Below are 13,192 nucleotides of genomic sequence, written 5' to 3'. Positions count from 1 at the left end.
AAATTGCTATTTTATTTAGAACTCATATTACCTGAATACAACTGTATTGATAACCCCCCGAATCCATCCCTTCCCTTCACTGTCTGTCTAAATCACAAACCGTGGAAATAGAGTAATTGACTCCCGAAAATAAGAAAGAATTAATGGGCGTAGTAGATTTTTCGTTAGTAATAAAAATAAAAACCGTCCGTTCAACCCAGTCGTTTATCATTATTTTACAAATTTTGCTAACTTTGGATCTCTGCTTACCGGGTTGCTCTTTGGTCAAAATGAAAATTTTGAAATCAGTCAGCGCCTCTCTATTCGCCTCTCTTATTTTCATGGGCTAATTTCCAGCCAGATAGGTACTAACCGATCAAAATAAACCATGATTATTCCAGGTCGCCCATTTGGTATGCTTTGCAATAAAAATGATAAGGAGCTGGCTATATTAAAGTGAGAAACTTGATTTAAAATTAACGGAAGATCAGTAATAAAGTCACCTGAATCCAGACCTCAACCAAAAGAGACATGTCTTTTAAGGCAACACATGTCATGCGCGACAACTGGGCCTGTTGAGAGACTTCTCCAGATCTTAAAATAAATTTTTCACCATCTCGCACACCCAAAGATTCTCTAGCCCATGCACTTAATGTCTTCCTTTACAAAATTTTGGCAACGAAAAATCGTGTGTGAGTTTTATGTAGTTGAACAGTGTGTTGTTTTTGCACTGTGTGCAAGATTATCCGTCCCCGATTCTAATGGTAGCTCGAAACAGGTCGTGTTTGAAATCTGAAACCTGAAATAATCAGAAAAATTCAGTTCAGGTTAGGATGACCTGACCAGGCCTGATTTATCGTTGACCTAACCTGACCTGAATAAACTTGGAAATTCTTTACAGTGTAAAAAAAAATCCAAAAAAATCGGATAACCCTACCTCTATGGGATAACCTGACAATCCGTCAGGTTAGTTTTTTTTTTTTTTTTTAATTCAGGTCGAATCTGGTTTCAGGCCATTTGAGGTTTGGTCAGAGATAGGGTTCCCATTTTTAATTTTCAAAAAGAGGACATTTCGGCGTCAAAAAAGAGTGTTGAGAGAAACCCGACTATGTTCATATTCACCACCTTTATATCATGTACATAGAGTCAATTAGCTACATTTATATTAGGAACGACTACGAGAATAAAGTTCGTATCGTAAAACCAACCATGCAACGTCTTATCATTTAACCCAAATACTCTGTCATTACAGAGGACTCCTTCACATTCAAAAAAGAGGAGGAAAAGTGAATTTCTGAAACGGAATTACAATGACTGTACGTACAGGCACTTTGTGCAACTTTTGTGTAATTTACACCACAGTTCATGCTGAAAACAAAAAATGATCTGTGCAATATGCACTGAAATCGTACTGATGTTCTTTTGGATTCCTTCTCAGTGATAACAACCACTCCATAATACCCGAATACAGACTTCTTTTTACCTTATCCTTGCGTGATCTTTGGTATTTCACGCAACGCTACACAATTTTTTCTTTTAAAATTATTCACTTTTATTTTAATGTATGAGCGAATGAGAATGCGAGCGGAGCGAGTGAAAATTTTGTTGAGATGAAGACTTCGTCTGACAGTGAAGATTACTTTTTCTTATAACGCAGCGAAAACTTTTCGTTCCTTAGGTATTAGCTGCATTAAATTTACTTAAAAAATAAGGACAGAAGAGGACAGAGGACGTTTTTACCAGGGGTAGAAATTCAGTTTCACGTCCACTAAGGTTTCAGATTTCACTGCTAACTTGTTCCTTAATCCTAAGAGTACTCATCTTTAGAATGTATCACATCACGTCAAGTTTTTTTTCACTTTTAGTTGTAATATTTTTCAACTAATTGGAAAAATAACCAGATGCTAATGTGAACTTGGCATTGTTGCTTTAAATGAAGGCTGACCTGCGAGTGATTCCACCATATCTGCGTATTCTATAAAAAAAACTACTTTTATTTGTGACATCGAGTGCAAAGTACGTTATGAGGCTCGAGATGTGTACTTTGCACCGAGATTCATACATCGATTTATGCAATAGAGCACAGCAGAGTAAACCCAGGCATGAGTCATTCATTTTCCGAATGTCCGACGTTTTACTCTGCCGCGAACAGAGCATCTAAAGTTCGCAAATTTTGCACATTATTATGCTGAGTTGCATATAGTGAACAGGGAAATAAGTGATACCCAAATATTTCAGTAGCTCGATTTAGATACCTTTTTTTCTTAATTTTATGCAATGTTGATAATTTTAAATGGTTTCGTGTGATTTTTATATTGTCATTGTTTTCTTCTGTCTTATATTTGAACTAGTATCATTGTCTATTGGAGAAACAGTTGTAGAAACAAGTGTGGAACTATATGAAAATTATTTGAAAATTGTGGTATTAGTTTAAATTGCCAGAGAAAACGTGCCATAATCTTTACAAAATGAAGAACTAAATTTAAAAAAACAGTCAGTTAAATTGTGAAGAATGAACCACTTAATGAGGCCAGGATGCCTCGCAGCCCCATTCAGACATTACAAAATTCTATGCCAATAATTTCACTTATCCAAAGTGAATAGATTGTGGAAATTGTTATCGTAACTACTGCAAAAATCAGTGATGGCACTGACCTCGAGTCGGTCTTTTGAGATACGAAATTTAAAAAACCTTTAAAAGCTGTGTGAAATAATGCTCAACATATCTAGAGGATTCTTTCTCTACATGTAAATTACATTAAGTCCATGTCTTCAAGACAGTGTCAGCCGGAAAATCAAGTTAGAGTTTTCCAGGTACGGATCGTTTTTCCGATACTCAACACGATCTAGAAAAAGTTTGTAGAAGAACTTTTATGAAAATTTTCACGTTCCGATTCGCACGAGATAATTTTTATTTACATGTAATACATGTTTATTATGAAAATGAAAATTGTCTTGCGCGACTTGGAACGTGAAAAAAGTTTCTTCTACGAACTTTTCCTAGATTTTGTTGAGTATCGGAAAAACGATCCGCACCTGGAAAACTCGAACTTGATTTTCCTGCTGACACTGTCTTGTTATGAAGATAGGGAAATGGTTTGCAGATTTTACGCTCTGAAAGCGTGACATTTGGAATTAGAGTTTCAGTTTCTTCTGTCGTTAGAATTGAGATTGTGAAATGAATTAAACAATATTAAACAAAAACTTGTAACTTGTAACTTCAACTTCAAATCAAAACTTTATATAAAAAAATCGCTAGGTCTGCGTACCCCTAGCTATGATTCAAGTATTTGCTTGAATGCTTGAATAATTTTGTTTTTTGTTTGTTCATAATAATCTCAATGACCACTTCCAGTCTTTTTAGTTAAATTGCTTGACATATAAAACTATTTAAAGGCTTGAGACATAGCACTTCTTCGAGAACGAACACTAATTTTTCCAACGTCAAAAAGCAGCGGTCATTGATCATTTGTGTGCACTTTTACTTTTTCTATTGATTTTTCGAATCATTCTTATGTGTGCAACAGATCGCCACTGTTGACGTGACTCATAGCAAATGTGATATCTATGGAAAGCTGAGACTGCCAGCATTTTAGAATTAACCATTATCAAAAGTATGTTTCAGGTGACGCTGAAATTCGCGAGTTTGAGCGAAAAACTTCGAGCTGGTATCGGACTCTACGTAGATTGTTTCCATTTTTTTTATATTGGTACTGCTGCCAAGTATTTATTAGCTGTATAGACTTTCGGAATTGTGATTTTTGAAGGGATATTAAATTCGACTGATAAATTAATTCAATACTACCGTTAAAAAAAAATAAACTACCGATAAAATAAGTACCGATACCGATAGAAAAGTGGTACATGTCGCTGGCACCTCTTCCAGCTGGATGTGGGCTCACGACGAAGTTGACGCCAGTTCCACTACCTATACTATCTTTTTTTTTGAAAAAGTGGTGTGGAATATCTTATCAACTCAAGATTTTGTTTAGTTGAATTAAGATCGAGGCGCAGGCCTCTCACTCTAAATTTGGACTACTTATTAAGGAATTAAGGAGGTTTTAGCACAAAAGTAAGGAGAAATAAGGAAATTGTTAGTTGAAATTAAGGAAAAATGAGGAGAAATTTTTCGATAAAAATCGAAATTATTCTAAGCAATTAACATCGGAAGTCCGCCCAACTTTAAAATAGAACGCATTATTGTTTATTTTTGAAAAGTTGTATCGTAAAACTCACTTTTATCACGATGAAAATTTGAATATTTTGGGCGCGTTTAAGGCTTGAATTAGATTGTTAGCAAAGCTTATAAGCTATAGCAAAGCCTCACAATTAAAAATAAAACGCATCACTGTTTATTTTGACGTACCTATTGTTTTTGTAGGGTGGCAGTTTTCATTCAGTTTTCGATATGCGACAAAATTTTTGAAATTTTAAACGTACTTACGGCGTGAATTCTTACTTGACCCTTAAGTTTAAAAACTTGTTGGATTAGATTCTGATCTCGTTAACTGCAAAAGCTGTTGTTTGTTATCCCGTTCGAACTTCGAAAAAATAATAAATTGGTGAAAGTATAAAAGTATAATTAAATTATGAATCAATTTATCGGTAGTTTATTACTATCCATTTTTGAACTTTGGCGTGTCTCCTGTACCAGGAAGCCATCATTGAAAGAGTTTGTGTACCATTTTTATTAGAATTTCAACCACTACCGATTGTAACCCAAAGCCAGTTTTCCACCACCTCTTTTCTGTAAACTGTATGTCCTAGGTTCCACTGACACCGATTCACCGATTCGAATATCAAAAACTTTTGAAGAACCAAGTTCGGGGACAAGTGTCAAATTTGGAGGCTTTAGTGATAAGAGCTACCGTTTAGGATTGTTTGTATTGTATGTTTTAAAACTCACACCACGAAACAAGTCATCCATCTGTACAAAAGAAACGTAGTGCCTACTGGGAGTTGCGGGAAATGTTAAGACTCAACTAAAAACAAGAATGATATATTCGTGCGAGCCCAAATAGGATAAAATTTACCTGATTCCTATTATGTACTTTTACAACGTCCACTTCAAATTTCGTGATGTTTTGCTAATTTTAATCAAATACTTGGAAGAATACTCTAAATTCTTTCTCCTGTTTACCATGACGATGACCCATGATCCGTTATGAGCAAACATGAATTTTGAAAAAAATCGATTTGAATCTGACTTTTAGACATTACGAGAAGTGATTCAATTAAAAAATGCATTTCGTAAATAATTTTCAAAAAGTAATCTGTTTCTTTCGAACGTTGCAAGAATAAATTCAAAACCAATAAATAAAAATTCCATTTAATTACTTATCTGCGCAATCATTGTTCGTTCGTCAAAAAATAATTTCAAATTCGAATAGTCTATCCTTTCAAACAAAAGTGTTGTATTTTTGTAAGATTTGTACACGAATCCTCCAAACGCTCTCACAAACACATTCACTTCACATGTGTTTCGCATGTGTTTCACATGTATTCCGCATTTGTTTCACATTCGGCATTCAAATGTGAATTAAATGTACATCACATTTCGTTTAATCGTCACATTTGCACAATTAGCGATGAATTTCATCAAACTTTTGTCACATCCTAATACTTTGGACCCAAATGCACCGATATGTGCAATAAAATTGAATACATTGTGTTATTATAAGGCCAAATGTGCGGATCACATATGGGCAAATGTGTCATATCAGGCAAATTTGGCCATTTTGCATGCTCACATTCACCTAAATTAAAAATTATTTTTGTCGAAACTCAATTGCAACCTGATTCTATGTTCCTTAAACTATTTAGATGTGGCGTAGATGTGTCAAAATATTGCGTAGATTTGCTGTACGTGCTAATCAAACATTTTTTGTCGTCACATTTGATTCACAGGAGATGTACATTTGATGTACATTTGATGTACATGTGATGTACATGTGATTTACATTGTATGCCATATTAAACCTATTAAACGAACAAGTTTTGAGTGCGTTCAAAGAGGAGAGTGTTTAGTGACAAGTCGATATGAACGTCTACACTGATGTAATTGGCACAGAATTTTTGAACACTTTAATAAAAAGCTTTCTTTCTGCATTTTTAGTGAAATTTGAAATTTTATTGATCGTTTACCAACGGAGACTTATTCGTTCGAATAAAATGATTTTTTTAAGCAGCAATTATGAAAACTAATTTTTTATTCTTATTTTGTTTGTATGTCGAAAAACGAGATTCATAGATTAAGATTGGCTCACCTAGTATGTGTATATTACGTAGATGGAAGCACGGGGTTTCAGTGGGTTTCGAACATTTAGTTTTTTCATGTTGCAGATATTGCAGTGTCAAATTCTGTCCAAGATGTGACATATTTGCAAGGTATTGGCCTTTTTCACAAAGTATAATCAGCGTAACCTTCGTAAAAACAATCTTGAATCTGACAAGAGCATGTGTGCCAACGTGTAAAAAACAAATGTTCAAAACCCACTGCTGAACCGTGGCGATCCGCTTGTCAAACGGACAGTACCATAAACAAATTCCATCACCTATTGTGACTATAGTTTATGTTCACTCATATTTTCATGGTTCCTGAGATTAGATTTTTGAAGAATAAAAAATCAATCAACGAGGAATTTTTTCAATGTTCAATGTTTCAATGTTGTTGTTAATGCTAGATTTGTTGAATAAATTTTCTGGGTAAAATATTAAAGTAAACAAAATAAAAGTTAATTTGATCGAATTTGTTGCAAGCTACGAATACATTCTTGCCTTTAGATAGTAGTTAACATTTCCCGCAACTCCCTGTGATTTCATTAGCTTTCGTACCTTCGAATATTTTCTATGTTCATGCTAGAAGCAGGGCTGTGCCATCAACCAAAAAAAAAAAACGTTGATCAACGCTTACAAAGCAAGGTATATAGATCTAGGTGGAGAAAAATATGACTTAGTTCTTGTCACTAATTCGCTACGGTATGTTCTATAAAATATATTGCTGGTTGGTATGAAAAAAACACCTGAAAATATTAATCAGAATTTTTCGAAATTTTTGTATTGTTTTTTGGAGTGAAAAGGCTTTGCTGTGCTAATACCTTGTATGAATTAAGCTCAGTGGAGCGCAGATATTGTGTGTATACAATTGTTTTCAATTTAATACTCAAGCATTTGCTCATTTTTTTTAACATCCATTAGAAATTGATGGAAACTTAGAAAAGTTGGAAAATGAACAACTGTTTGAATTGCTACGTGTTCTTGTGAATATTGTTCAGTTTGTATGGTTAACAATAACGATATTGATCGATTTGAATTCCGTCTCCGTCAGGGCCTATTTTAAGGAAATTAAATTTCCAAAAATTCTCAAATTTTTCCATCACTTTTCGTCATTTTACCTAAAAATACAACAGATTGCATCGTAAATGTTGTTTTTCATGTCTTTGAGCTTAACTGATTACTTTGGAATGACATCTATCAGAAAACAAAATTTAGAAATTTTAAGAATTTTTGTGAAACTTGTGAAATTTTGGAAATTTTTGGAAATTAAATTCCTTAAAATAGGCCCTGGTCTCCGTTCATTTATTTTTACAATTGTGTCATTGTCCAAACAAGTATTACGATTTATAAAACCGTGAAATAGCTTCAATTTTTCAAACTGAAATAGCAAACATTTTTTATTGATAATCAATATAATTTCATCTTACAGACGCCTGAAATTTTGCTACAGATGAAAATATGAATCTCTTAATGAACACATTGTATGTGGCCACCTTAGGAGCCATTCGACTCTGGCATACCTTTATGTACATTGTTGCTTACATCGGATTCAAACCATGCAAAGCATTTTTAATCAAGATATTCAATAATGCTGGAATTGGTCCCGATGGTAGGGCACCACATAGTATTGTAGTACATAACGATATGTTATTCCATCGACTGTGGTACCATGGAACGTTGGGATTTGCTGAAGCTTATATGGAAGGATGGTGGGACTGCAAAAAGATTGACGAAATGTTTTACAGAGTCTTCAAGGCAAACGTATACAACAATACGCTATTTTTCTGGGATAAATTGTATTACTACCTTAAGTTCCATGCGTTCAATCTACAAACTTTAGGGCGTAGTCGAGAAGTTGCTGATAAACATTATGATACAGGTAAAAGGGAATTTGGCTAATATTATTTTGTCTAAACCGAAGAGACTACGAATTTCTAGGAAATCATCTCTTCAAATCTTTCTTGGATAAAAACATGAACTACACCTGTGGCTACTGGAAAGATGCGAAAAATTTGGACGAAGCACAACTGCACAAAATGGACCTTATCTGCCGAAAACTTAAACTGAAGCCGGGAATGCGAGTTCTAGACTTGGGATGTGGCTGGGGGGGTTTATGTAAATTTCTTGCCGAGAAGTACAATGTTGAAGTGGTAGGAGTAACTAATTCTAAAGAGTGCGCTGACGATGCTCGTGTTCGCTGTAAAGGTCTAAAGGTGGACATTCGCGTACAAGATTATCGAGAAGTTAATGAAGTCTTTGACCGAATTGTTATCGTTGGGTTTTTAGAGCATGTTGGACGTAAGAATTATCGATCGTTCTTCAAACTTGTACATCGATGTTTGACAGACGACGGTATATTTCTGGTACACACGATTGGTCACGACAATGACACAGCTCCTCCAATGGAATTGTTTTTGGAGAAATACATATTTCCCAATGGAATACTACCAAATCACAAAAACATTCCTAAAGCCATAGACAACTTATTTTGCATCGAGGACTGGCACAACTTTGGACCAGATTATGACAAGACATTGATGGCTTGGAATGATAATTTTGTCAAAAACTGGCCCACAATCAGTCACATGTACGAGAACCCGGAAGCCACTTACCGCATGTGGACATATTATTTCCTTATGTGTGCCGGGCTTTTCCGAGCCCGTAGAGCTCAATTATGGCAAATCGTATTAACGAAAGGTCTTGAAGGTGGATATGTTTCCGTTCGCTAAATTTGATGGTTTGACGCTCTACCGAAAATGTTTTTCTTTGTTTTACTATTTTGTAAAATGATGAAATGAAATGAAGTTAAGTATTCAGTCAATAAATAATTCGATTCAATGGTTTGATTGTTAATATTATTCATGTGGAAGTTCCAACGACCCTTCTTCTGATTCCTAGCTTTGACAATTGTTGCCTGAAGCGGAAAATTTGAACAGTAGTGTTTCAGACGTGAAAACTTCGAACAGTCATGATTCAAGCCGACGGCGAAATGAATCGTTAGTTCGATTCTGATAATTTCATGGAACAACTTTTGTCGTGAAACAATCTTCTTGGACTGTCATGGCTCTTACAAAAATAGTCTCTAAAATGGTCGCGAAAATGTTTCCGCGTCACCAAAAAACAGAAATTCTAAAAAATGGCATTTCTCAATATATGATGAATGCTACCAGCATTCTTGGAACACGCCCATCCAACAATCAGCTAGATGAAGTTTACAAATTATAAAATATGTAAATACTCATCACATGTAAAATGATCATGCGTTTTCGGTAAAAATAAAAAAAAAAAAAATTTAAATGTGGATACATCTTCTAGTGGATATATTCATGCTTCAAGCTTGTGTAGCAACTCAAAGAAAATTGTATGTGGTGACTTTGGAACGAGATCTAACAGCCAAAGTGTTTCTTCTAAAACCAACCTAAGGTCGAAGAAAAAAGTTTGATTGCTTCATTATATTCTAATTTGAATTTCGAAAATTCCACTTACGCCGTTTTACCTCCGTTTAGGTAAACCACGCCTCTTTTTAATTTTCTAAAGAGTAAATGAAGAGTAAACTGAGCGTATACGGAGTAAGTGGATGATATCAAGGCATTTATGAGAGTTTTTTGTAGACCAACACAAGTTACGGGTGGCATAGAGGAGCTGAGAGAGATAAAACCTGTAAAATGTTAACAATCTTAGAAGTCTCGCTAAGACCTAAGTATAATAAATTTCGTAGTTCTATTCGTAGTTTCATAACGACAAGTTGGTTTACTATTTGGTTTCTCTTTGTTTTGAGAGGAGGTATTTTGAAAAAGAAAACGTTCGCAGTGACACGTAAGCCTTACATTGTGTGTCTAAGTGCTGTGTGCACTTCCCCATTTACATTTTTTTACTACTAAAGGGTACACCATCCTTACCAGTGCATTATATTGTATCCCCCCTGTTCACCTATACTGTATTTTAGCCTTATATTGTTATGATGAATTTTTGCAATGCCCTTGTTGAGATAATTTCGAGTGTCAAGAATGCACTATAGATATTTGGTCGTTTATTGGGCATTTTTTTCTCTAACTTGAGAATTCAATTTCAAATGTCTCACTGTCTTTTTTTTTCAAAGAATGTCATTGTTTTACAATGACACAATGAAATTCTCATAAAAATTTGACTGCAACTTATTTTCACATTTTACATTTAGTCAGGAAGTTGCGGGAAATTCTAATAAGATGTCATGACTCTAAATAAATATTTTTATGATCAAGTTATTCCTTTTCCTTTTCGTTCTAATTATTCAAATTCAAATTATTAAAAACTCCAACATTTCCAGTTCTAACATTTCCATCGTTCGAATTTAGAATCGTAACATACATACGTTAAATTTTGTACTTCAGCCGATCAATGGCGGGTAATCATTACACAGCCAGAATAACACAACGAATTTCCAAATTAAGGGAACTTTTGAAATGAGAAAATGAAAATAAAAAGTGTTTTCGTTGAAAAACATCGAAAAATTCAACAAAAAGCAAAAATCACATAAAGATGTAATATGGCCACAATGACACTTTTGTACTGACAGTACGTCTTCATTTTTTAAGGCCATTAGATAAGTTATATAGCTAAGGGTGGTGTCATTCGAAAGCTTTAAAAAGTTCATCAAATTACACCTTTAAGCCCGACAAAAAATTTCGTTGTACATACCCAAGTTCAGTGCCGAACTGGCCCTTCGATTCCCGAAGGGCCTTTTAATTTTTGTATGAAGAAATGACAACGAAGAGTCTTATGAAAAATTTCTTCATAGAACGCCCGAAGGGCCTTTTTGAGCCAGTCCGGCACTGCCTAAGTTCAAAGATGGCGCCTAATGCCTTGGCCCTACTTTTTGTCAGCTTTATCGGTGTACATTGGCGCATTTTGTGGAGCTCTTTCAGGATATACAAGCCGCAAAATTTTGAGTTTTGAAATGGCTTCAGAAATCGAGCGTGCGATTTTATGATTTTTTGTAATACAAGCATTAGGTAACGTCAGATCTTTCGTCAATAAATGCCGAACAATAACACTAATACTAAAACGATAAAGGCAAATGCAAAAATAATTGAATTTCGACTCGATGGATTTTGATCAAACAAAATGCCAGTGTGTAGTGCATGATCTCAGGACTCCGGGAAGCTAAATGGTTTTTGAATCGGACCAATCGGATACTACTATATACCGAGCGATAAGACTTTAAAATCATGACGTGATCAATGTGTAAAATTTAAACCTTTTCAAAGTCTTATCTCTCAGGAGATATTGGTCCAATGACTATTCTTATTTAAATCGATTAGTTTACAAATAATGTATTTCATTTAAATCCTTTGAATGTGGTAATGTTCCTAAAATGGACGCAACATTGCCACGTTGGTCCAATTGGAAAACTAATGGCTTTGTCGGTTCGGTTTGCGAATCTAGGACCTTGGACTAACTTTTTCTCTGGTTCAAAGATGAAATTTAATGAACTTTTTTATGCTCTTTGAAAGTTCACCAATTAAAAAGTTGTCACTTTCGTAATGGCTTCACAAATCGAAGATGCCTTTTTTAATCTTGTGACATTACACATGTAATATTGTGACGTTTTTCATTACAAAACTCACGCACGATTTGTGAAGCTATTTCGAAAGTGAAAATTTTGGGGTTGGTATATTCTGAAAGAGCATGAAAAAGTTCACCAAAGTTCACCATTCACTAGAAAAAAAATTGGTCCACTCTGTGAATAGTGATCCTAAGGTCATGGACCAACTTTTTTTTTAAGTTTTTTGGGTTGTTTTAGTACATCTTTTCAAGCTCTTCCAAAGTACCTTTAGGGCCTCAGAATTGTAAGATTCGCTAACTGTATACAAGCGCACTTAGCGCCCTACTACGTTTTTGTGAAACTATCAAAAAAAGTTGAGTTTTTCGTTTACATTCAACAAAACTACTACTTATTTTCACATTTTACATTTTGTCAGTCTTTAATTTGAATTTGTTTCTGTTGTATTGGTGTTTTTTAAAGTTTACCCGGCGCGGATCGTGTCGTTCATCGAGCAAAAAATATGACATGTATATCCATATTAAGTTTGATACCCTAAACGTAATGCTTCGAATCGTGAGAATTCGCGATATTATCAACGTATAATTTCGGTAATATTATGACATCTTTTTGTAATTTCCCGCAACTTCAGTGAGACATTTGAAATGTTAAAGACTGTAATTACCTTAATAGATTCATGATCTGAACAGCAGAGTTTCTCTGGCAAAAGCGAGCAAACTAAACTCTGTGCCACTAAACAAACTAAACTTCACATTCCTAGTAGTGTTGCAAAAGTGTATTATAAACTCTAAAAATATTGAGCAATTGGAATCATTGTGCGATATTTTTTTTCTTCAAACGAAAAGCTTGATCACTGATGAGATCATCTCATGTAACGTAATATCAGCGTGTTTTAATGTATTAATTGTTACAGGCGTCTGAAGTTTTGTTTCTGGTAAATATGAATCCATTAATAAACACATTGCATGTGGCCAGTTTAGGAGCAATACGGCTCTGGCGAACATTTATGTACATTGTTGCTTATATCGGATTAAAGCCATGCAAAGCATTTATAATCAAGTTACTTAATACCTCTGGAGCAGGACCGAGTGGTAAGGCACCGCATAATATTGTGATACATAACGATTGGTTATTCCATCGACTGATGTACGATGCAACGTTGGGATTTGGCGAAGCTTATGTGGAAGGATGGTGGGACTGCGAAAAGCTTGACGAATTTTATTACAAATGTTTCATGGCAGACGTATATCGAAAAATGCTGCTTCCCTGGGACCATTTAATTTACTACCTTAAGTTCCATGCGTTCAATTTACAAACTTTAGGGCGTAGTCGAGAAGTTGCTGATAAACATTATGATACAGGTAAAAGGGAATTTGGCTAACATTATTTTGTCTA

At 34.7% G+C, this 13,192-nt stretch overlaps 2 protein-coding genes and 1 long non-coding RNA gene across 4 annotated transcripts in view; 2 read left to right on the top strand and 1 right to left on the bottom strand.

Annotated features, from left to right (window-relative positions):
- Window positions 1-13,192, bottom strand: part of LOC119070809 — a 531,393-nt gene that overhangs the window by 320,227 nt on the left and 197,974 nt on the right. The gene's annotated exons all lie outside the window — the stretch shown is intronic.
- LOC119070424 (cyclopropane-fatty-acyl-phospholipid synthase-like) lies at window positions 7,683-9,048 on the top strand. Its single transcript, XM_037174766.1, has 2 exons — window positions 7,683-8,134; window positions 8,194-9,048. The coding sequence occupies exons 1-2, from the start codon at window positions 7,714-7,716 to the stop codon at window positions 8,982-8,984; spliced, it is 1,212 nt and encodes a 403-aa protein (XP_037030661.1). The 5' UTR covers window positions 7,683-7,713; the 3' UTR covers window positions 8,985-9,048.
- LOC119070431 (cyclopropane-fatty-acyl-phospholipid synthase-like) overlaps window positions 9,970-13,192 on the top strand; it is a 20,407-nt gene continuing 17,184 nt past the window's right edge. Inside the window, exons 1-2 of one of the 2 annotated variants that reach the window (XM_037174787.1) lie at window positions 9,970-10,071; window positions 12,711-13,158. In XM_037174787.1, coding sequence (XP_037030682.1) covers window positions 12,738-13,158 — 421 coding nt within the window. In that variant the 5' untranslated portion in view covers window positions 9,970-10,071; window positions 12,711-12,737. The remainder of the gene's footprint in view (window positions 10,072-12,710; window positions 13,159-13,192) is intronic. The other variant, XM_037174777.1, reaches the window with a different exon arrangement.

This window comes from Bradysia coprophila, chromosome II (assembly GCF_014529535.1).
Source record: "Bradysia coprophila strain Holo2 chromosome II, BU_Bcop_v1, whole genome shotgun sequence".
Classification (NCBI taxonomy): domain Eukaryota; kingdom Metazoa; phylum Arthropoda; class Insecta; order Diptera; family Sciaridae; genus Bradysia; species Bradysia coprophila.
Note: the sequence above shows the minus strand (reverse complement) of the source record. Positions and strands in the feature narration are given on the sequence as shown.